The sequence below is a fragment of the Parasteatoda tepidariorum genome, chromosome 5, assembly GCF_982258835.1.
Source record: "Parasteatoda tepidariorum strain Cologne lab strain chromosome 5, Ptep-v5.0, whole genome shotgun sequence".
In the NCBI taxonomy this organism is placed as follows: domain Eukaryota; kingdom Metazoa; phylum Arthropoda; class Arachnida; order Araneae; family Theridiidae; genus Parasteatoda; species Parasteatoda tepidariorum.
In genome coordinates this window covers 5,128,775-5,152,828 of record NC_141759.1, presented here as the reverse complement: position 1 = coordinate 5,152,828, position 24,054 = coordinate 5,128,775, and the positions used below count along the sequence as shown (strand labels likewise).

Here is a 24,054-nt window from a genome sequence, read left to right as displayed (position 1 = left end):
TGAAATTCTGTTTTCCTCCATTTTAACGGGGAATACAGATTTTCAAAAAGTAAATAAACCCTATTAACCACACAGAATCTTAAATTCTGATTAAATGACACTTGTTGTCCAGTTCGTTTGCATAAAAGTTTTGTATATTTTTGTGTGAAAAATTTTTTTGAAAATTTTAGTAGAATAGTTTATAAACATGTTTCATTTTTCATTCTGTTTAGTTGACTAACAGATAATTTGCATAATCATGTTTTTCATATTTTTGTCTTGTTGTAAATAATCGTTTTGTTCTTCTTAACATAACTGAAAAAATGTTGTTTATAGTAGGGAAAAAAAATCAAAAGGAAAATAACAGCTGATTAAAATTTCCAGTTTACAGTTCTAAATTTATGTTTATTTCTATATTTTCTCATAAGACATATAAATCCTACAATAACAAAATTTTGTTCCATGCATTATAAATTATCTCCTTTTACTTTAAATAATGTTTCACCAGTAAAATATATATGTAAAAATTATCAAATCTTTCATTTCATGTTTCATTAAAATAATTTGTTTCCAGTTCTTTTTGTTTCATATTAGGCACTATTTGAATGGAACTATTGAAAATCGGTTTATTTCTTTGTAGTAACTTAAAGAAGCAAAAAAAGGAATATGTAATTTTTTTCTTATTACCACTTTCTTTTTCTTTAACTTTCTTTTTTCATCTTCTATCTCTATTTTGAACGGATGTCAATTGGCGGAGAAGAGAAAACGTCACGAGACTGTTATCCAATTAAAAACCTGAGCTGCTGCTTCTATAGACTCACAAATGAAACGCGGCAGCCACAGAGCAGTTCTTTTTTTGTAATGATGCGACATTGATGCTGAAGTAAATTTATTTTAGAAGACGCGCGGAAGTTGAAAAAAAGAAAACACTTCATCCGGTGTTAGGACTGATACATCCATTATTGTTATTATTATTTTATCTCGCTTACAACTTGCAGCATGACTGATATTTCATCTACGACTTTTCTCATAACAAATAATCGTTTGATATTTTGAATCGTTTGCGAAGAACTTTAGTATTCGTTCGAAATGAGGGATTAATTATCCAATGGATTGAATAGAGTGATCGTTTGGATAAATATTTTCCGAGGGTGTTCCGCCTGTTTGTTTAAGGGGATGTACGGTCTGATACTCGAGAACCTTAGCCAATACGTCGTCCATGTGTACGGAGAAGATAGATGGGAAGAAATTCGAAAAAGTGCCCGACTACCTCACCCCACCTTTACAAGGCAACAGGTGTACGAAGATGCCCTGATACCTAAACTGACGGCTCATGCCTGTGAGGTAAGATAATTTAATTAAAATTTGATGGTTTAGTAATTGTGGTAAATTTTTTGAAGCGAACTGAATTTAATTAATTCGTTGAAACCATTAATGTATCGTGGTGAAAAAAAATGAATTTTTAGTTTAATTTATTAAACTAAGTCTTAAATATAAAATATAAATACGAAAAAAGAAATCTGCAAACAAAGAAAAAAAATTTAGAATTATGAATTTAAATCAACAAAATATGTATTTCTGTTAGCGTACAAAAAATTACCTGATTCCTCCAATTTAAAAAGTTTTTTTTTAAGTAGTTAAAAAATTATAAATGTTGAAACGGGATTGCCATGATATCGAGAAAAGTCAAAAAGTGGTGGCAATTTATTTTCTTCTTTTGAACTCTTATTAATTTCTCTATAAGTATTATCAAACATTATTTGGATTTTCCCTTTAATATAAATAACCTAAAACAACTATGTATCGATTTATAGCTTTGCTGCCACTTAAAAATTATTTTTTCAGAGCATGGTATTCCAGATCAAATATTCATAACTACGAAAAACTTTTTTTTTTTTAAAGTTTTATAAATGAGAGTAAAGAGCCTTGGTAATATTTTTGTAATGCTCCGTAACCTTTAATGAAACTTGGCTACCGATTTTGATTTTTTATAGGTCTTAAAATTTTAAATTAAATGAACATTACGACTTATTATGAAAGCGTACTACTTAATTTCTTTAAGATGAGATCCGATAATTTAATTATTAAAACTATGGATCTAAGCCCCCTGTTCGCTATTGCACACGAACCCTGATGATTGTTTCCAGGGGTCTGTCCAGACATTTTGTGAAAGGTCCGTTTTTCGTGAAATTGTGAAAAAATTACTCACATTCTTTCAACCAGGGTCCGCTTTTATGAATTTGTGCAAATAGGGTCCGTTATTGCAAAAAAGAGAAAACTTTTTCAAGAAGTTTTTAAATTGTAAAGACATACAAGATTATGCTCAACACTGTAAAATTATAATTAAAAAACTTAAATTTTAAAAAATAAACAACAATTGCTGCTTATAAATTAGAGACGTAACATTTGGTATTTAGCCTATACTGCTGAACGCAGAATATTAATTTCGGACGAATAATGGAAGAATAGTCTGCCGAAGACAAAACTTAATTAGTTTACATCCATCTTTCTTGCTTTTTGCCCTGGAAAGGGTTTATTCGATTAACAAAATAATAATGAAGATAAACAAATTTGCGAAGGATCCGATTAAAAGAAAAATCATTTTGTGAAGAGTCAGTTTTTAAGTTAAAATATTTTGTGAAGGGTCCGTTTTTAAGTTAAAATATTTTGTGAAGGGTCCGTTTTTATGAAAAAATATTTTGTGAAGGGTCCGTTAACGGACCCAAATTTCTTCTAAACAGACCCCTGGTTTCGCAATATTTGTTGTTCCTTGGCATAAAACAGTTTCTCCTATGTAAGTTGAAATGATGAACTTGAAATAATTCGCACTAAGATTAAGATCCATTAATAAACATAAGTAGTTCTTCTAAGCAATCGTTTTTTTAAATAACACTTAAAATTAAAAGTATATTGTTCTAACAAATTTGGTGAGTCCAGAACCGTAATTTCATATTTTCGCTTTCGAAAGGGACGGATATATTAAACACAATTTTTGGATGTATCGCATCGTGCATGAATCATTATGTTCATTGAACGAATTTCTTTAATTTATAACAGCATAATGAAATTCGCACAAAAAATAATAATTGGGTGTTTTCACTTCAAGAAGAGGAAGACCATACATACCCATACATGTGACTTAAGTGCCAGCTGATGGTTTATGAGCAAAATGGCGTGTTAAAGTTGAACTTAGTCTCTCCATATAAGCTTGTTGATTAACGTGAAGTTAATTAAATACTGCGCCGTATTGCACACTGAATTCGCTGAAATATAATCCTTTCACTTCTACTAACTTAGATTTATTATTTGTTTGCGTATTTTTTTGTAACCGTGATGCAATTTTATTTTGTGTACCTGGCAACTTCGATGCATAATTAGTTTGTTTATGTTCTAAATGGCTTCGTCTTTGTGTTAAGTAAGAAACATATAGAGTGATAAAAATTGAAATATGGAGTGATAAGAATATAGAATGTATCACTTAAGAGAATTGATACATGGCTTACTCACAATAGAATGGAAAGAACAATTGTTAACGTAAACAAATGCAACGTTTCAACAACCAATCAGGATCGAAATACCCACACTACGTCACTTGCGGGTATCCCATTGTAAAACGGTTAATAAGATAAGACACATATTTAAATAACTTTATTTTGAAATCTAGCTTTAAATTGTGTTATAATAATTATTATGTCATAATAATAATAATAGGATGTGTATGATAGATATGTGGTCAGCAAGAGACGCATCCTTTTGAAGAGCGAGGCAGAATATCTGAAAAATAATCAAAAATATTTATTTTGTAAGGAAAAAGATAATTTAACCGGTGGTCGCACATATATTGCTCGATGAAAATTAGGGATGAAAATTGTTAGGAAATGGGCACTGGGACGGCGTCCGAGAGTTCGTGGGTTCGATCCCCGCCGACCGAAGATTCCTCGTGTAGTAAATGGCGACTGATGCACGTTAAATCTGTCGAGTCGCAAAGTCCCCCATGTTCCCATATCAAATCATACCTCTGGGGTTACGGATCCAGGAGTTTCCTTGTCTTCTGGATTGGTTCAAAATTATACAAGGCTACGGAGTTGAACATTAGTAGTCGTAAACCCAAAATTGGGTCGGCTGTTCAACGACGAATACAAAATCATACAGTTTTCATATCTTTAAATTTAGAATTTTGTTTTTGTTTAGAAACTAGTTGAAAAACTATCTCCGGAAATCTTTTATTATCTCCGAAAATTATGCAAAAACCTTTAGCAAAAAGTGAAGGAAATTGGCATGAAGAAAGTCTACTTTTTTTTTAAAGCTAAAGTGGTCGGTGACACAAATAGATGTCCACTTTCTATGAAGGTTTTTCATCAGAGTGGCCTGTATCGAGGGTGACTAATGAGGTTATTTGAAAATTTTTTTATTAAATTTAGGAACAACGATGAAGAGCTTAGATATAATTCACTAAAATTACAAAATATTTTGGATTGTTAGTTAGAACAATTTGTTTTTTGTTTTTTTCAATCTTTCTCTATCACTTTTAAAATTTTTCCTCCATGTTTGCAGGCAGGACTATCCAAAATATGAACTTTTCAACTATTTTTCAAGCTGAGCTGTACAAAAGAAGAATAGAAATAAATATAATTTTGGTGAAACTTTAATCAGATTCACCTGACTTTAACCAGAATTTTAAACCCTAACTATTCGTCTACATGACTTTTTAGAGCTGTGGTCGCTTAGGGAATGGCGCTCTCGTTTCCCAAAAAAGTGACCCGGGTTCGAATCCCAGCGATGGCTGGTGGATACGAATTCCGCACCCGTCTGGCACCAACCACAGTACTGACGTAAAATATCTTCAGTGGTAGACGAATAGAAAGTTAAATTCACCTTTCCGTGAGGCTAATCGTGGGAGGTTTCCACTGATTCCCTCTCAACGTAACGAGTTAGTTCCATCGAAAAAGTCTTCTTTCTTAACCCTTTGGGGACGGGTGATTCAGAAAAGCATTCGTACAAAATCAGAATCAAGTTGTAATGAAATAAAAAACGGTAACTTAAATGTAGTCGTTGCTAATTTGGCAGACTTACTTTGCTGTTACTTTAATTATTGTTAGTTTAATCATATATATAATCAATGTAAATTCAAAGTATAACTAAATAGTTTTATTTTGAACAAAGTAATGGTGAATTAAATAAATCAAACAATTATAACTCCGTCCACAAATAAACTGCTAAAGAATTACTTTGATTACCAGTTTTATCTTTTTACCCTGATTGATACGATTTTACGCTGTAACGTATTTGTGACAGTCGGCGCGAAAGGGTTAAAGAACATAGAGTTTAAATCTTTTTTTTTCTATGAATTTATGATCTACGGTCGTAGCGGCTGATTTTCAAAAATTTCAGTCAAAATTTGCTGCTTTTGAATGGGTTAAACAAAGGCCGTGATGGCTGTTTAAAATCAGGTGTCAATGGCTACTGAAGTGCTGGTGTAAAATATATTCAGTGGCAGACGGATCATGCTCTTGTCGTCAGGCTAACCGTGGGAAGTTTTCGTAGTCTTCCTCTCCATGTAACGCAAATGCGGGTTAGTTCTATTTAAAAATCCGCCACAAAGGCTCTTGATCCTGGAGTATACTTTATGACAATGCCAAATAATTATACCAATGCCTTTTGGAATGAATTCAAGACTACGGAGTTGAACATAGGTAGTCGACCCGGGTAGGTGACTGATCGATACGACTTCCGCACTAATCACTCTCAGATCCCCAATGGTAGACGGACCATAGGTTAGAGTTCCTTTGTCGTCAAGCTAACTGTGAGAGATTTTCGTAGTTTTCCTCTCCATGTAACGCAAATGCAGGTTAGTTCTATCTAAAAGTCCTCCACGAAAGCAAATTTCTCCGAATACTTGATACAGGAGTTCCCTTGATTTCTGAATTGGGTTTAAAATTAAAAGTATACGAAGTTGAACATTGGTGTACGCAAACTGAAAATTCGGTCGCCTCTTCGACGACGGTTATTAAATAAACTATAAAATAGAACGACCATTAAATAAAATAATTTGTTTTTAAATAAAGTGCATTAATTATAAATAAACAAGTTATCAATGAGGCTGCATTTAAAAATAGAGGTCAAATAAACAAAGTAATTATTTTATTAAAAACAAGAGCGATTATTCTACTGTTTGAAAGCGCACGGGAATTTCACTTACTCCTTATCTTGCATCAGATGGCATACAAATGAAGAAGTCAACTAAATACAAAGAAAATCAAAAATGATTATATTTAATTTCTAATCGCCATATCTCAGTTTATAATTATAGAACCACTTTATAAACACTGCAACCGCGATTAGAAATTCTTTTACCTATATACCTACAGTCATTAAGTTGTAATGAAATCTGGAGTGCCAAAAACGATTTGTCAAACTGTCAGTGGATTTTGAATAGCTGCCTTCACATATCATTTACTGACCTCTGAGCTGTGATAAAAAATGAGAGTTTGTTAGACTTAACAATGAACTTTACATTGTTTTTTTTTCCTCCCCTACAGGGCTAGAGTTTAATGATATGAAAGATCATTAAGTTTCATTCATTTTGTAATCATCGAAACCATGGTAACTAATAAACTACATTTCAGATCAGATTCATAGTATATTAAAGAGATTTTTAAACTTGAAAATCCTGTTTTAGTTGAAAAATCAGCTCTTTGCAATGTACCGGGTTAATTGGGCTTCAGTATTTTCTAATATGTCTGATATTTTTATGCTTGTTACATTTAGTTTATGGATTAAAATTAGCCCAAGTAATGATTATTAAATATTAGTTATTTCGGTAAACTTCACATCGGCTAAATTATGACTAAAATTATGGACTGAATTGGTGAAATTTATATAGCCCCTTCTGGGGTCTGTTTAGAAGAAATTTGGGTCCGTTAACGGACCCTTCACAAAATATCTTTTCATAAAAGCGGACCCTTCACAAAATATCTTTTCATAAAAACGGACCCTTCACAAAATATTTTAACTTAAAAACGGACCCTTCACAAAATAATTTATCTTTTAATCGGACCCTTCACAAATTTGTTTATCTTCATTATTGTTTTGCTAATTGAATAAAACCTTCCCAGGGGGGAGGGGGGGAGAGAAAGACAGATGTAAACCAACTAAGTTTTGTCTTCGGCAGACGCTTCTTCCTTTATTCCTCCGAAATAAATATTCTGCATTCAGCAGTAAAGGCTAAATACGAAATATTTGTATGTTGCCCCTCTCATTTAGTTGCAGCAATTGCTGTTTATTTTTGAAAATTTAATTTTTTTTTTTTATTTATTATAATTTTACAGTGTTAAGCATGATCTTGTATGTCTTTACAATTTAAAAACTCCTTGAAAAAGTTTTTTTGCTATAACGAACCCTATTTGCACAAATTCACAAAAGCGAACTCTGGTTGAAAGAATGTGACTTAACGTTTATTTTATATTCACAAATTACGAGTAATTTTTTCACAATTTTACAAAAACGGACCTTTCACAAAATGTCTGGACAGACCCCTGCCCTTATTAAAGCTGAATAATGTACTGAAATATGGGCTGAATGGTACAAATCTAAATAGTCTCAAGAACGATTGAACTATGGTTGCAAAATTGTGGGTAAATCAGATATTATTTATGTATAGATCACATCTTGGCTGAATAGTGGCTAAATATATTGTGTGAATCGGTCAATTCTAAATGGGGTCTATATTAGCTGAATAATGATTTCCGGCGAATCTTACAGTTCTATAAAGGACCATTAGTGACTACAAAATATCGATTTAATCGCACAATCTATATGAGGCCTTTGTTGACTGTATATTATTACGAAATCGGGTGAATCTGACAATTTTATTTAGGACCAATATTGGTAAAACAATGGCCGTTCTGGTGGCCAAAATAGCCAAGAATCTTGAATATTAGTCCAAACAGAGCCTAAGTTATTTTGCTGTTAGGGTAAATGAATTTAGGCCATGAATGCCCTTTGCGCGGAATAACTCAATCAGACTGAATGTGCTTAGGCTTATTGTCATAAACTTTTAATTAGGGATTTACAATAAGCTTTCACTTTTCTGGGTTTATAGCAAACTTCGCGAAAGACATCGTGCCAACTAAGTAATGAATGATGAATTTTTTAACTAGCTGAAAAGTATGTGGGCTTACTGCAATATGCTTGTGTCAGGTTGATAATTTCTCCAATTAGCATAGCGCATTGTAAACTGACAGCTGTCTGCAAAGAGTATGCATTCAAATGTTCAACTGCGACGTCATATTTATTAAAATAAAAAAAAAATTAAAAAAAATAGTGCGTGGAGTCCCTCCGCTCGGAAGAAGTTAAACTTCGTAACCTGCGGCGTTAATTGTAGAAGAATCAGCAGTCGTAGAAGGATCACTAGTTCTATTCAACGACTCTTTTTCCTTCTCCCCTCGCTTCCGTGCTCTGTAATAACGTAATATTGTGCATTTTTCCCTCGTGGACCTGTTGAACCAGTGGAAGTGCTTGTGGTTGCCTCATCGTCTCGCCATGGAAAATGTATTTGTATTAATAATGCGTCATAATGTAATTTCAAAAGAGAAAACCTAACAATCAATTGGTATTCACAAGAGACGTACCTTGACTTAACCTTAAATCCGTTGCATTGTCCGTGGGATTGTTTTTACTCATTTTTCACAATTGGGTATAATATGAAAAAAACACAACTACTTTGATTTAGTAGGAACAACATATGACGCAATGCTAAACGAATGAAATTTAGTTGTTGTTTAATTAGCTATATTGTTATTAGTAGTTGTTGTTATTTGTTTTAGTTGTTGTTGTTTATTTAGTTGTATTTAGTTTCAATAACTTTTCTTTATCATGCAATAAAATCTGGCGAGCAGCTATTTAAACGATCGAACACTTCGTTTGTTTATTTGTGGCTTGAAGTTAGGCTCGCAGAAAATGCCGTTCATGGGTTAAATTTAGTAGGAACAACACAACCTGTGACGTAGGCTATATTATACCCAATTGTTATCCACTAAATTTGAAAATAAAGAATACTACCCTGTTTAATTATATGTGTATCGAAACAAACTAAAAAAATATTTATAGAAAAATAATACTTTTATGACTTTTATTAGTTTTATGCTAGTGAGAACCAAAACAATATGAAAATGAATGAGGGAAAACTGTATCCTACCACGTGATTTCCCGGCCAATAAAAATGTAGTGTTAAACGTTTAACGCAACCTTGTTGGAAGTCGCATAAGAAGTATAACTTCAGTAATCAATAAGTAGCAGCGAAGATTTCTGAGTGTTCACAAAAACAGACTAAAATTTAGCTTCCACTTTGTTCGAGCTGTCAACAACAAAATTTTTTCAAAAATATTTTATAGAGTAGTAAACAATTAAAAGCTTTCAGAATCTTTGGTAATTTTAATTTTGCCAACATTTTAAAAGCCTAAGCACGGGAGAACGAGAAAAAAATAGCATTTCTGTTGAACTTTTGAATCATTTGCTTAGCAGCCCTGATTCATAATTCATTTACTTAACACCAGTGGTGCGCATACTTTTTTCATTTGCGACTCCCTATTTTGTGTACAATTCTTTCGCTACCCCTGGGTAGACAACAGACGTTTTGTTTAATCGTCAACGAAATTTCATTGAAATTCTTTCTGAGATTTGCTCTTACAGGGTGTTTTTAAAAGAGTGTCGTGACGTCATGGATTAAAATAGCGCATCAAACTTATAAGTCATCGTAAAAATATTATAAAAGTTGCAACATCATAAAAATCAGTTAATGAATCAACACATAATTTCGTGAAACAATGCTTTATTTATGCATATGGGTATAAATATTTTTTTTAAGGAAAAATACTTTTCAAAAACTTAACATCGTAAAAAGTCAATATGAGGTATGTGCTTTCAAAGAGCTCACGATTGCTTCGATGTTCGAATCTGTATCGGGAATTGCGAGTCATCCTCTGAATCCGATCGAGATCGATATTTTGTTTCAATGAAAACTAATTTTGAAAAGCTGGATTCACGTGAGTAGGTAGATTCAAAATGAATCAGAATATTGATTGCCTTTCTTTTCAAATCGGCTTATTCGTTTCCAATTCGATAACCAAAATTTTTGACAAGTCAGAGAGTTAAATTGAATGCGCAGTGTTTCCGTCGCTCGAAACATTTAACTAACTGTTCTTTTTCATTTAAAGGGGATATTGGAATTAATAATATCAAAAGAAAAAGGATCCAACCTTATTCATTTTCTGAGAATTTTTCGTACATTTTCATTAAAGTTTTCAATAAATTTTATCAAAGGGCGGGAAATGAAGTTCTTAGATAACTATATTATTTTCTTTCGTAAATTCTGAAACTCACAGAAACATGTTTGTGTTGTTTTTGTTCAATTGCCAAAGTACTGCTTTAATATATGTTATGTTAAAATGTTTAAAACCCACTCCCTGCTGTAGACTCATATCGTTCAGTTTTTCGAAAACATCAACCATGTAACTCAGTTTTCCGAGTCAATCTTCATTCAAGAATGAACGTGCCAGTATATGTTTCTTTTCCACCAAAAAATATGCCCAAATCGAAAATACGTCACAATATTTTGCCGCGTGAGAGCCATCTGACTTCGGTCTGTAGTAATCGTACACGGAACCCATCTCATTTCAGAGTATTGAAAAGAGGCGACTGTTTAATGTAATTAATTACAATAACATCATCATTTAATATTTTTTGCAACTATAGCTTGTCTATGTATCATGCAGTAGTTGCAATTTTCATTATTAACCCTTTTTGTCCTTTGTATAACCACGCGGTTAACTATAGGCAGTTCGATTAGACCACTCTGTAGGTACACCAGTCTACGAAAGAGCCATTACCATTAAAAATCTTGTAAAATTAAGGAAGTGGTAACAAATATATCTCTAAAAAAAATTTTATTTTTGAATATGATTGGTTTGTCTTATTTACTTGTCTTGTTTGCTTTAAATTTGTGATCTTATTACATCACAAATTTATTTCTAAAATATGTATGATAAATTCCTCCCAATTGGTTTTAAAAAGGAATTTGGGTTCACGATCACAACTGGTTCACTTTTTAAATAGTCTACGCCGACTTCTTATAAAAATTCATGTGAAGGCTTTCTGATGTAGGAGGTCCAGGTAAGGTCATTTTCCTCAATATATACAGGGTGATTCTAAAAAGATGAGCAAAATTTTAGGAAGTGATAGTACACACCCAAGCAAACAATTTTTATCAAAGAATGCATGGTCGAAAACAAAACTCAAAACCGCTAGAGGGCGTCAAAGTTTATGTTCTTATATGAGGCAAAAGCACACAAAGAACGATGAAGTTAAGTTATAAAAGCAAATTTAATGGCATGTGATTACAATAAGTGTTCAAAACAGTGGCCGGCAGCGGCTATGCTGGTACAACGGCGAAGGAAAGATAGGCGAACTTTCTCTGCAGCGGCCGAAAGCTTGGTGACAAATAACGTAGCGCAGTAACTCGCAATAGAAATGGAGCTTTCTCGTTTGCATGAAAAAACTTTCCAATTGTGCCATCACCTTTGCGTTTTGTTTTCGACCATGCATTCTTTGATAAATATTGTTTGTCTGGGTGTGTACTATCACTTCCTAAAAATTTTCTCATCTTTTTAGAATCACCCTGTGTATATATCAATAATTTCAAATATTTTCTCTCTAGTTGCTTTCTCTTCTAACCTTTTACAACATAAAAAATCTTTTTCGAAAAACATATCTCACATAATCGATTAATTTAGACATTTTAGTATTGTCAGTACTTTCGTCAAGTTATAGAGCAAACACAGGAGAATTTTGTATACGATTCAACAGAACCTATTCGATATTACGTGTAATGGCGCCAAGAAACGGTATCTCTTGATAATAACGGTATCGTTTTTAAATCGTTATCATATTTTTCTCCATTCATAATTAATGTCATTTTAATTGCTGAATGAAGAATTGTATGTGATTTCAAAATTTCCCTTATTAAATATGAAACTTCTAAGGATATCCGTAAAGCTTTCTCAGGAATTGTTGTATATATGTTTTCATAAATACAGTTTGATTTTTCATACGTTCAGCGCGGCTTTTAAAAACATGTTCCAAATTTATTTGCTAATTCTTAATGTTTAGTTACCAAATGTCTTTCTAATTTAGCAGGTTTAAAACTTTCATTTGTTAATTTATACGAGCTATTAACACTCAACGGGCATTCTTCCCCATTAACAACGCAAAATGTAAATTAATAAATTTTTTATTAGATAACGCATTTCGTACGATATTTTTTGAACTAGAAACAGTGCCACTGGATTCATATTTATTTGGATTTTCATCCACAGTTTTTCTAAGTTTATTATATGTTGGTCCATTATTCTCATTTGTATTGCCATTCCTTTCAATATCTGGACACTTGGTACCTATTTTTAGACACTTATCCATTATGAGGTTATTAACTAAAACAAAATAATAAATAAGCAATATTTCTATACTACAAAAGAAACGAAAAGATTTATGCAAAAATACATGCAAAATATTTTAGAAATATCAATTTTCCTTCATTAACATTTTAATATCTATATTAATTTTTTATGTAATTGTTATTATTACACTCCGAAGCTGTGAAATGCTTAATGCTTTCAATGTCTGTAAAAGCTTATTAAATAATTAATTTGTGGCCGGTTAAATATTACGAAAGCATCTCATTGTAATTGCATCTTGCATTGCTATACAGACAAATGAGGTATTGTCTCCTGCGTATTTTCTCTCGCTTAGTTGAATGAAAACGAACTCAAATCAAAAGCACTAATATTTCAAATGTTGCGATGTGTTTTTAAAGAATTATTTTTTAAATTGAAGATATTTCTAACAATTTCAGAGCTATCCTATCGACTTGACTTATTTATCCTACTGGCTTCTACTTATCTCCTCCAAACTCCGTGGTGGGGGGGGAGGTAGATGAAGTTTTAAAAAGCTCGCTTTCATAGTTTAACCACTACAACGGTTCAAAAATTTGTTTCTCTAATGTTAATTTAATGTGTCACACTTCTCTTCTTTTTTTTGAATAATTAATTCATAATAATTCTTTCAAAAAAGTTATGAACCATCAATTCAAAGACAAGTAATTGGAATTAAGATGAATGAATTCATTGCTATTACTTAGTGGGGAACAACAAGGTAAAATTTTCAAAAAATGAGCAAAAACATTATTGCATTTTCATTAGTTTATCCTATTAAGACTAATGTACCAAAATATTGAGCTGATTTTTGTAAAAATGTAAAAATCACAGCAATTATTTCGAGCATGGCTCGTGTTGCAGGACGCTCTGTGACATGTACCATCATGTGAAATTGTGCTCTGAGTTGATTAATGAACTTGCTAACTCCTATGAAAGCATTTTCGTAAAATACTATCACTTTTACTATTTCATTGAAATAATTTGTTCAAATTAAGTAAGAAAAAGAATTAACGGTATTTTCAATGTAAATAGTTGAAAATGCAACTTATACAGCTGGAATAATTTTTAACCTCTTCGTGACGGGCGAGTCATGCATGCATTCTAAGAATGGCGACAATCAGGGTAAAAAAGCAAACTGGTAGCCAAACTATTTTTATAGCAGTTTATTTGTAGGAGGGGTAATAATAGTTTGCTTTATTTAATTCACCACTACTTAGTAAAATATATAGTTACACTTTAAACAATTGTGGATTGGTTGTGTTAGACTTAAAATGAAAACAAAAGATAGGTCTGTCAAATTAGCAATGATAAAACAAGCTACCGCTTTTTTTTACGATCTTGAATATATTTATTATGTTTTAGTATTTTATTTTTAAATAAAGGACGAAAAAATTTTTAATTGTAAGGTATTAAACTTTTTGCATCATATTGAACACTAGGTTTACGGGACGCGTCATTTTGACGGATTTCGACTTTTGTAAGGAAAATTATAAAACCCGTTTGATTTTTTATTTCATCTCTTGTAATGACTTTTAACCATTGATCGAAGTAAATATATATTAAATGCTATTTACTTCAAAAGCGTTGAAATATTGAAATTCTCTATGTGGTATACCTATTTCTACGGATATGCGTCAATTTGCACAAAAGTTTAAGTAAACAAGCAATTATCACATCAATAATAAATAGGAATGTACCGACAATACTTCGATTCGTTATCTCAAATAAAACAAGTGATAAACAACTGTTGCCGATAAGCAATAATAGAAAGAACAAACGCAGAATGTCAATTGATGTCAGAGTGTCAGATTTTGAAGGTTTCAGTTGCTTAGTTTGAGTATTGAAACCTAAAATACTAGAATATTTCATAAATATATATCTCATATCTTCATTTTTTTCTTATAGTATACATATACATTGGTTTCTAAGTGCGGAGATGCCAACTGCTCCGAACACTCAAAAATAATTTTAAAAAATGGTAAATAACAACAAAGTAAATTTTGAAATATGAAGTGGTGAATTATATAGGCCTACGAATTATTTAGAAATAGTGGTGGATAAAAATCTACTAAATTGAATTTATTAAATTAAAAATCACAATTCTTTCATACGTCAAATTGACGTGTGTCCGTAGAGATAGGTATATAAGAAACGTCCGTAAACCTAGTGCTAAAGACTATAATTTAACATGGCAAAATTTTAACGAAATCAGTCGAATTTCTTAGTACCTTTTCAATTGATTTTACTCAAAACTTTTGTATTTTGTCAGGTAAATTTTGTATATTCTTTGAAGTGATACAAAAAATACTCTATACCTTACAATTCAAAATCTTTTCAACCATCATTAAATAAAATAATAAAAAATTTTAAGTATTTTCTAAAAGTTATTTTTTCCTAGAATTATCTTTGGATAAACGAATTTTCTATTTGTTTGCAAAAATTTTTCAATTCGTTTAAAAAATTTCGTGATTCAACAAAATACGCAAAAAGTAAGAATAACGTTAAAAGATCCAAACTTAGGACAGCTCTCCTGACCAAACTATTGGGACAATATTTCCCATAATACGCCTGACCCTTATTTTAGGGGTTAGAAATCCGAATTCCTTGGAAAAAAAGATATGTTTGTTAAGAGAAAGTTTGTTTTTGTATCTGATTTCGTAACTTAATACATATTTTCAGAGATGCCAACTGCTCCGGACGAGCCATAATCATTTAAAAAACACAAACTACCACAAACTAAACTTTGCAAATAATGGTGAAATTGTGTTAACTTTTTAAACGGTGTAGCACGACCTTAGAACTACCAAGTGGTGAATTATATTAGCCTTCGGATTATATAAATATAGTGGTGATTAAAACCTAATACATTTAACTTATTAAGCCAAGAATCACAATTGATAAACTACCACTCTAAAATATATATTTGCTGTCCGGAGCAAGTTGGCGTCTCTGTATTTGAGGTCACCCCCTCGAATCAATGAAAATAAGTTCTAGAACATGAAGATCCGATTATTTTATCAAAAGTTGTTCAATGTGGTTCTTTAAACATTTTTGTTTTCTCTTTTTTTCATTTCATAGCATTCACAAGCATATTTAATCAATGCCAGAAAATGCCTAAGATTATAACTTTGCTATATCTTTAACCACATACATACCTGCCAACTCTTCCGGATTTTCAGGAAGATTTTATTTTAATATTTAAAGTGGTACTAAGTATATACTATTTTTTCTTTTATAAACTTAATTTTTAGATGATTTCGATCACCACTATTCATACAAAAATTAAGCACATATATTACCATGCGTTGCTATCATGGTTGTCAACTTAAGGTTTCTGTAATACAACGTATTTGTTTGCTTAAAATTGAAGTTTTAATTCCATTTTAATACCACTGGAAAAAATGATAATGGAAGGGATTAAAAGTTGGCAGGTATGCACATGATAATGATTTATACAAGTCATAAATATAATACAACAAATTTGTTTTTAAAATGGTAGTTCATAGTTGCCTATTTTTAATTTTTCCGATTAAGATTATTTCCTCGAGTAGTTGCGAAACGACAATTGAATTACAACCGTATACAGAAATTTTTCATTAGCTTGCCTAAATGTAAACACACAATTGTGTGATTATTAAACATTTATATAATTATTTAAATTTGTTTATCAAGTGAATATGGAAGCGAGAAATTTGGCGGAAATGTCACTAAACAGTCATTTTTTGATTGCCACACAGAAATTTACTAAAATTAAAACGTAACCATGATTTATAATAAAATAACTACATTTACTATAATAAAGTACAACTTCAAAGAGTAACCATGATTTGAAAAAATTTCCTGACCGTGTTTGGGAAGCTCCGTGTTAGGACTGAGTTGGTTATAGTTCAAGATTAATGACACAGAAACCTAAATCATTCATAAATTGTATAATCTTTTAATTATCAAAGACAATTGACAAAACTGAAAAAAAATTTCTAACATACTTTTTCTTTCGAATTTTTTTTTTTATAAATATGACACGTCTGTTATGTCAGCATTTTCTGATCCCACTACTCTGGGTCGCCGTGATGTAATTTCTTCATTAAAGTTCATTAATTAAAGAAAGAATAGGAAGATTCCGCAAATTTACGTTCACACTTACAGTGCGCATGAAAACTTAAAAGTAATATCAAACTGTAAGTGAAAATGAGAGATTTTGAAAAAAATCCGTAAGCTAATAACTCTAACGATATAACTATCATTCTAACGTTATAACTATAATTCAACTCTAACGTTATAACTATCATTTTTACTATGACCGCAAAATCAAAACATACATTTACAATGAATCTATACTCTCTTTAAAGCTGTGGCATACGATTCAAGATGCTTTGCTCTTCGTAATTTGCCGATCTGCGAGCAGAAAAATTTGTTTGATTATAGATTTTAATAAATTCAATGATAAAGAAAGCATATTATTATTATTATTAATATTACCATTTAAAAAAAATTTTATTGATTTTCTATTGATTATTTAACTTCTTTTGACTAAATTGCATAATTAATTTTGAAATAGAGAAAATATATCTAGTTTCGTATGGAACTAGTACGGTCAGACAACCATAATATTAAACTAAGTTCAACAAAATAAATTTTTTTTATTGAACGAACCAATGTTTGTAAGATCACACGATTCATTTCTAAATTTCATGAATACATTTCTTCAAATTCACATTCCATGTCCATATTTTTAGTCCGAAGTTAGGCTTAATCAGAAAACAACATTTAACATCTATAAACAGCGTGCTTGCTGTTTTGATTTGAAGCGTAAATCACGCCAACATAACAGAAAGATGCATCTAAAATACGCGAGCATGCGCAGTTGATTCAATCTTACGTACGGAAGCTAACGTATAAGTGTGAAATCTTCCTAAAGTTACAACGCGTAGCGTCTCTGAAAAGAAAGAAAAATGCGCGTGTGTGCATAATTAGTAAAACCCGATTTGAGTATACAACTTAATAATTTTTATTCATTATTCACAGACCAACAAACATAAAGGCGTTTTTAAAGCATATCCCTCAATTTTAAATTTAATGTCTACCATGTATCAGTTGTTAATGATCAGCATTGATAATAGATGTGTTGCATGTAAGATTAGATTTAATATAAAATGTACAAAAAGAAAAAAAAAACTTTATTAAGAAAAATAGTAATTACTTTTTTTTACGTGATACCCGCAATATATTTTTACATATAAGAGAACTATCGATATAAATTTTAATAATTGTTCAAGATGCCTCTATCAATAATTTTGCGGTTCCACAGATTTGACTGATAGACTTTTCAGAAGCATATCAGTGTTAACAAGAGTTCTTAACTACTGATTTTACTGTAACCAGACTGCACTTTACTGTAACCGCTTGTATACGACGGCGCTAGCACAGTTTCAGGGGTTCAATGGATGGTAAAGCGAAAGCTATTTAAAGCTACGCCCAATATTTCCCACTCTTACATCTATTATTTTACCACTTTTAATTCATGCTGCTAAATGTTTGTAACTTCAATTCTAATGAATTAGGTTTGAGTTGCCACTTTTAGAGATTGGCGTATATATTCCAAATGAAAACAGAGCATTTGTGATTTCCTGCAGCGTGTTTCATCCTATTTTCGAATTATGGAAATTAATAAGCCGTTAAAAGATTAATAATAACCTTTAAAATGTGTTCACAATCGGAGGAAAATTAAAAAGTGGTAGCAAATCTTTCATGACGCTGTTGGAAATCTTAAAGGTTTCGCTTTAACTCTTTTTGCAGTCAGATGTCGCATCTGAGGCGCTATTAACAATCACTACTTTAAAATTAGAAACTTTTATACTTTAATAATATATAATCACATTATTTTAAGAATTATGTAAAAATATTGTACTATGTGTTTCAAATGTTTCAGTGCTTATATTACTTTAAACAGCATTTTAAAGCACTTGAGGTGCAAAGGGTTAATATCATAAACTTGTTGATGCTGGATGCTGGATATTGGGGTTATCTCGGCGTTTGGCGCGAAGCGCCACTAACCGATTCATCGATTCTGTTTTGTTGTATTCTGGGAGGTCCTATATATCTTTGAAGTTGTAGTATGTTGTAACAACAAGTCAAGTCCTTAAAGAAGTAAATCTTTAGTTTTGAAGGGAAAATCATCTTTGGAATGGGGAGATCCCCTTGAGTAGAGTTGTATGATAAAGTTAATAGTATTTTGATAGTATGCAGTCTGAGCATAAAAAGGCGGTAATTGGGCTGAAATTCGAATTATCACGGATTATATCAATATCGAACAATTTATTGAAATCTGATATAAACTTGTTGAACAGTTTTCACGCTTACATATATTTTTAATTTACAATTATATTTTGGTAGGTAACACCTGGTAAAAACAATTTATTTATTTTTAACTATCTTCCTTTACCACTTTTTAAATTTTTTGGGGTTACGACCACCCTGTAATAAGATTTTTAACAGACTAATTAGCTAAATTAAAAGAATATTTATTCAGATGGGGGGAAAAAACGAAAAAATAATTCCTCACTTTTTAAAAAGATAGCACACATTATGGGTAAAAAAACATATATCTTGTGTTTCAATTATAAGCATACACTACTTAAACTTTGAATTTACGAGTACGTGACTTTCTATCACGTAAGCATTGCCACCGCTCTTCCTCAATTAAAAAAAAACAAAATTAAATGCTATCATTCTGAAAGCCCTTAACCTTGCTTTGGCTTCCGAAACCGTTTTAAATTTCTCTAGAAGGAAAAAAAAACTGGCAACACCCGATTTTTCTCTCCCATCATGCCTCTATCTGTTCCGTTTGGAAACAAACTAAATGCTGTGTTCTTCGTAAACCAACTCTATGACACAGGAGATACTGATTAAAATCATATGTCCTTTTTTTATATCTTATGAAAAGAGAAATGAGATAGTTGAAGTTATGTGTTGATATTTGTCACAGACACCGTAACGTCATTTTAATGATAATCTAGTCGGGTGACAATTTAGCAATAAGATATTACAAAATCGATATCCTTATGCTTTCACTAGCTGGGATGATACGGCTGCTGAAGCTGTTAAATGGGGGTTTCAAATATGAAATAAGTTTAGTTCGAAAAGCTAGGGATGTTTTTCAAAATGGTATTTTAAGTTTAATTTAATTTTAGTCAGATTATAATAGTTCATAAAGAGCGCATAAGTTTATATACATAGGCATACACCTTTGAAAATAACACTAAGAGAAAAAAATAGATATTACCTTAGCATATCGCATCCTATTATAGCCTTCTTCTTACCACATCCTACGTAACTGAGAAGTAGGGACACTCTGTATTCACTCGAGTCAATTTCAAAAAATACTATTATCAATTTAATAATATACTAGGAGGCTTCGCCCCCTGCTCGCTGGCGCTCGCCAACCCCCTTAAAATCCTTACTTTTTTGTTTCGTACTTGTAGTTTTACTTGTACTTTTTACTCGGTGCTTTTCAAAACCAAAACTTTTTATTCGTTACTTTTGCTTAAAGTACTTTTACTCGTTACTTTTTAAAAGTAACGATATATGGTTTTAACCAACTATTTATTCAGATCAATGTGATGGTTCGATGAAATGGTTACAAATGGAGTCATGGAGTGTTTAATGTAACGGTGTTTGTTTAGGTATCATTAGAATATCAATGCTCTGCCACGAAGCGACCTTAACTGATTCGTCAAAGTTTCGAAAAGGGGGGAATGTGTGAAGTGGGAGGCGTGAAATTGGGGGGAGAGGGGTTGCTAAGCACCAAATAGTAAAGTCATGAATGGGTCACCAACCAGTTGAGCATATGATGAAATCAATAGACTGATATTAAACTAGATCAGAATATAATAATATTTACAGGGGTCAGAATAATATTAATATTTACGCTGATGTAATAAAATAGAAAATAATAGAGAAAATAAATGCAACTATTTACATATTTACACGAGATTTTGCAGAAAATCGGGCAACAACAAAGAGAAAGGTATGTAGGCGATAGATTGTCTTGTTTGTGACTCTATTTATGGTAATGATCCAGGAGTCCTGGTAATACCACTCGTTCCTGCGTTACTCGTCACACTGAAGTTGCCAAATCATTGTCTTAACGGTTGTTTAAATATTTGTATATCGATAAATATCGATTGTAAAAGTAATTTTTGTACAATAGATAATGTTTACATCGCAATAAAGTGCTGCTTAAACAGAACGTTAGCAGGGAATGATTTAATGTAGATATTAATTTATGCTATATTTTTTAATCTCTAACTGCCGATACAATTATTTCTCCCCTTAGTTTCTTTTATTTAATAGCTAACAGAAGAAAATATTCAGTTAGTAATTTTCTCACAATTGAATTAACCCTTTCCACTCCGAGTCGCACCAACAACTGTCACCACTCTAAAATTAAAAAAAAAAATTGTATCTTAATAATTAGTAACCACGTTAATTTAACTGTAAAAACTTTATGAACATACTAATTACTATCGTTACTAAAATGGTTTGAAGAAAGGAATTAATGCAATATAGAACACACAAAAATAGTTTTATTTCTATACACAGCGATGCCAACTTGCTCCGGACAGCGAATAAATATTTTCAAGTGGTAATTGTGATTCTTGGTTTAATAAATTTAATTTAGTAGATTTTTATCCACCATTATTTCTAAACAATTCGTAAGCTTATATAATTCACCACTTTTTTCAGATAAGTTATGCTAAACCTTTAAAAAACTAGCAAAATTTAACTAATATTTGCAAATTTTGTCTGTAGTAATTTACCGTTGCATTCAACGTGTTAATCAATGGTCAGAGATGTCATACGAAAGGTACGAGAAACAAAGTGACCGAGATCATCTGAACTATTTATTGTTCAAATATATTCCATGTGCCATGGTAGATGATGTGTGAAAATGTCACAAAAGATGTTCAAAGTTTTCACCATTGCATTACATCGTTTGGATTGGTGGGCTCCCTCTCTGTGGATACCTTTCGTGATACACAAATGATGCACACAAATGAACGATGTCTGCAGCAATGGTTTCCTCCAATGATCCTGCGAACAACAACACCTAGCGGCGAAACAAAGACGTTTCCAACAATGGGTTGCCATGCAAATCTGAATGCTTTGTCCCAATAATTCTGGGACACCCTATATATATAATTCCTTTTAAAGGGTGCAGCATTTTTGAAATTTATTTTTTAAATAAAAAATAAATTAAAATCATTAATTTCAACTGCTTTTCTTTATAAAATGGGTGGCAGTTTTAGGAAATGGATTTTTAAAAAAATGAAAATATACCTTCCTTTTGCTGGCTTCTCTATTTCAAATCTTTTTTTATTAATTAAAAAGAAATAGAAGTCATTAGGTTCATTACATATTTACAACACTTTATGTGTGGTGGTAAACATTCCTAAAACGGCGTTAAAATTTGAATTAATTTTATCTAATAAGCTAAATGAATTCTTTTCTTACATCAATTCCTAAATTAATAATCCCATTAAGGGGTTTATTTCCTAAAATATTCTTTCTCTAAGCCTAAGCTCATGATTTCATTTTTAACTCATTAATGGCCCGCCATCTGAAGTAATCCCGAACTGCACTCACGAGAAAGTAGTTGTTTATGCGAAGTGGATATTTCTTTCTTTTGCTTACTTCTTGAACTTTAAAAAAGAGCCGTTAACTTCCAACATAATATTTATGTTACTGTGAATGACCTAAATGTGTTGACTTCCACCGGTGAATGTCGACAATCACTTAGTCACTTTGGTAAATATCCGAAATATATACTAGGTCTAGTTAAGTGCCACTGCCCTATAAACATTTGCCCGATATGCCCTACATCCATGTTTTTTCAGGTCAAGTGCCACTGCCCTGTATGCATTTAACCGGTACTTCGAACATTGATGTTTCTCCTAACCTTAAAAAAACATCAGTGTAGGGTATACCGGGCAAATGTAAATGTATGGCCCGATACTCCAAACTCTGATGTTTCTTCTGATCTATCGTCAGTAAATATTAAAATATCGAACAAATGTAATAATATCAACGAATAAATGAATATCGAATCGGAACTAACAAATATTTCAGGCATTCACCAAAGCGACTATGTGATTGTTGACATTCACCGATGAATGTCGACATTCTCTTGACTTCAGTTATTCACTGTAACATTTACATTATAAATATATTATAGTACAGAACAGCAGGTCCGCAAATGGCGTTCCGCGGAACCCTGGAGTACCGTGGAAGGCTCACGGGTTCCGAGAGTAAAATTTTTAAAATCCATAATGATTTTTTAAACTTGTCGTTATCCAAACAACAAAACATCATCTATTAGATATTTTGGTTAGTATTAAGAAATTATAAGTAAAATAACAATAAAAGGAGAATTTTAAAAAAATCTTTTTAAATATATTTCTTTCCAATAACAGTTTCACTTCGAAGACTGTAATTCAGTGTATATTATTCGTTTTCAGCTTATGTATACACCAAAAACAAACTCAGAACTAGTTTAGATGACATTCCAGACCTTAAAGGTTTCACACAAAACATATTACCTTAGGTCTATTAGCACTAAAACAATGACTGAATAAATTTCCTTCTTCGCATTAAATATATTTTACATCCGTCGTTGAACAGCCGACCCAGTGTTTTGTCTTTACGACCACTAATCTTCAACTCCTTAGCCTTGTAATTTTAAACACAATCCAGAAGACAAGGAAACTCCTGGATCATGTATTGTTAGAAATTTTGCCAAGACTTTTTGATGTAACTAACCTGCATTTGCATTACATGGAGAGGAAAATCACGAAAACCTCCCTTAGATAGCCTGACGCAAGGGGACTCTAACCCATACGTCCAACAGGATCCGTCTTCCACTGAGAATATTTTACGTCAGCACTGTGGTCAGTGCAAGCCAGATGCGGAATCTGTATCGACCAGCCATCTCTAAGATTCGAACCCGGTCGCTTCATTGGAAAAAGAAACGCTCTTTCCCCTGAGCCATCATGGTTCTCACATTAAATATAATCAAACTAATTTGCAGTTTCTTATTATTGTTAGTTTGATAAATATATCCACAGCTACTCATTTTAATTATTAATTCAGGTTTTCGTCAAATGATGCACGATCAGTTACGGTTCCGTAAGCGTAAAAGAAATGGAAACCGCTGGTACAGAGAACCGTCTTGTTTCTGCAAAAATAAATTCCAATAATGAAACATTTGTGCTACCTAGAAAAGAAACAGTCCGCTTGAAAGACACAATCTCAGGGGATATGTTTACAGCATATCTGTTTCCTTATAGTAATACTACTGGAATTAATAATTGAGGTGATAAGTTTAAAAAGGCAGATGATGATGTTGTCACTTTTGACAAGAAAGTGACCTTGTGACCGAACATCGCGTCCTTCCGGTCGGTGTTTATTCATCTAATGATCAAATAGGATTCTACGAAACAAAAACAGACCAATTTGTTTTGTTTTTATTATTATTATTCCTCCCCCACAATCACTATTAAAAAACTTACTTGCCCCCCACTTCCATAAT

The 24,054-nt window shown here is 31.9% G+C and overlaps 1 protein-coding gene across 1 annotated transcript in view; it reads left to right on the top strand.

Annotated features, from left to right (window-relative positions):
• The first annotated feature begins 825 nt into the window (after positions 1-825).
• LOC107446729 (soluble guanylate cyclase 88E) overlaps positions 826-24,054 on the top strand; it is a 55,193-nt gene continuing 31,964 nt past the window's right edge. The window contains exon 1 of the mRNA XM_087163196.1: positions 826-1,323. Coding sequence (XP_087019322.1) covers positions 1,156-1,323 — 168 coding nt within the window. The 5' untranslated portion in view covers positions 826-1,155. The remainder of the gene's footprint in view (positions 1,324-24,054) is intronic.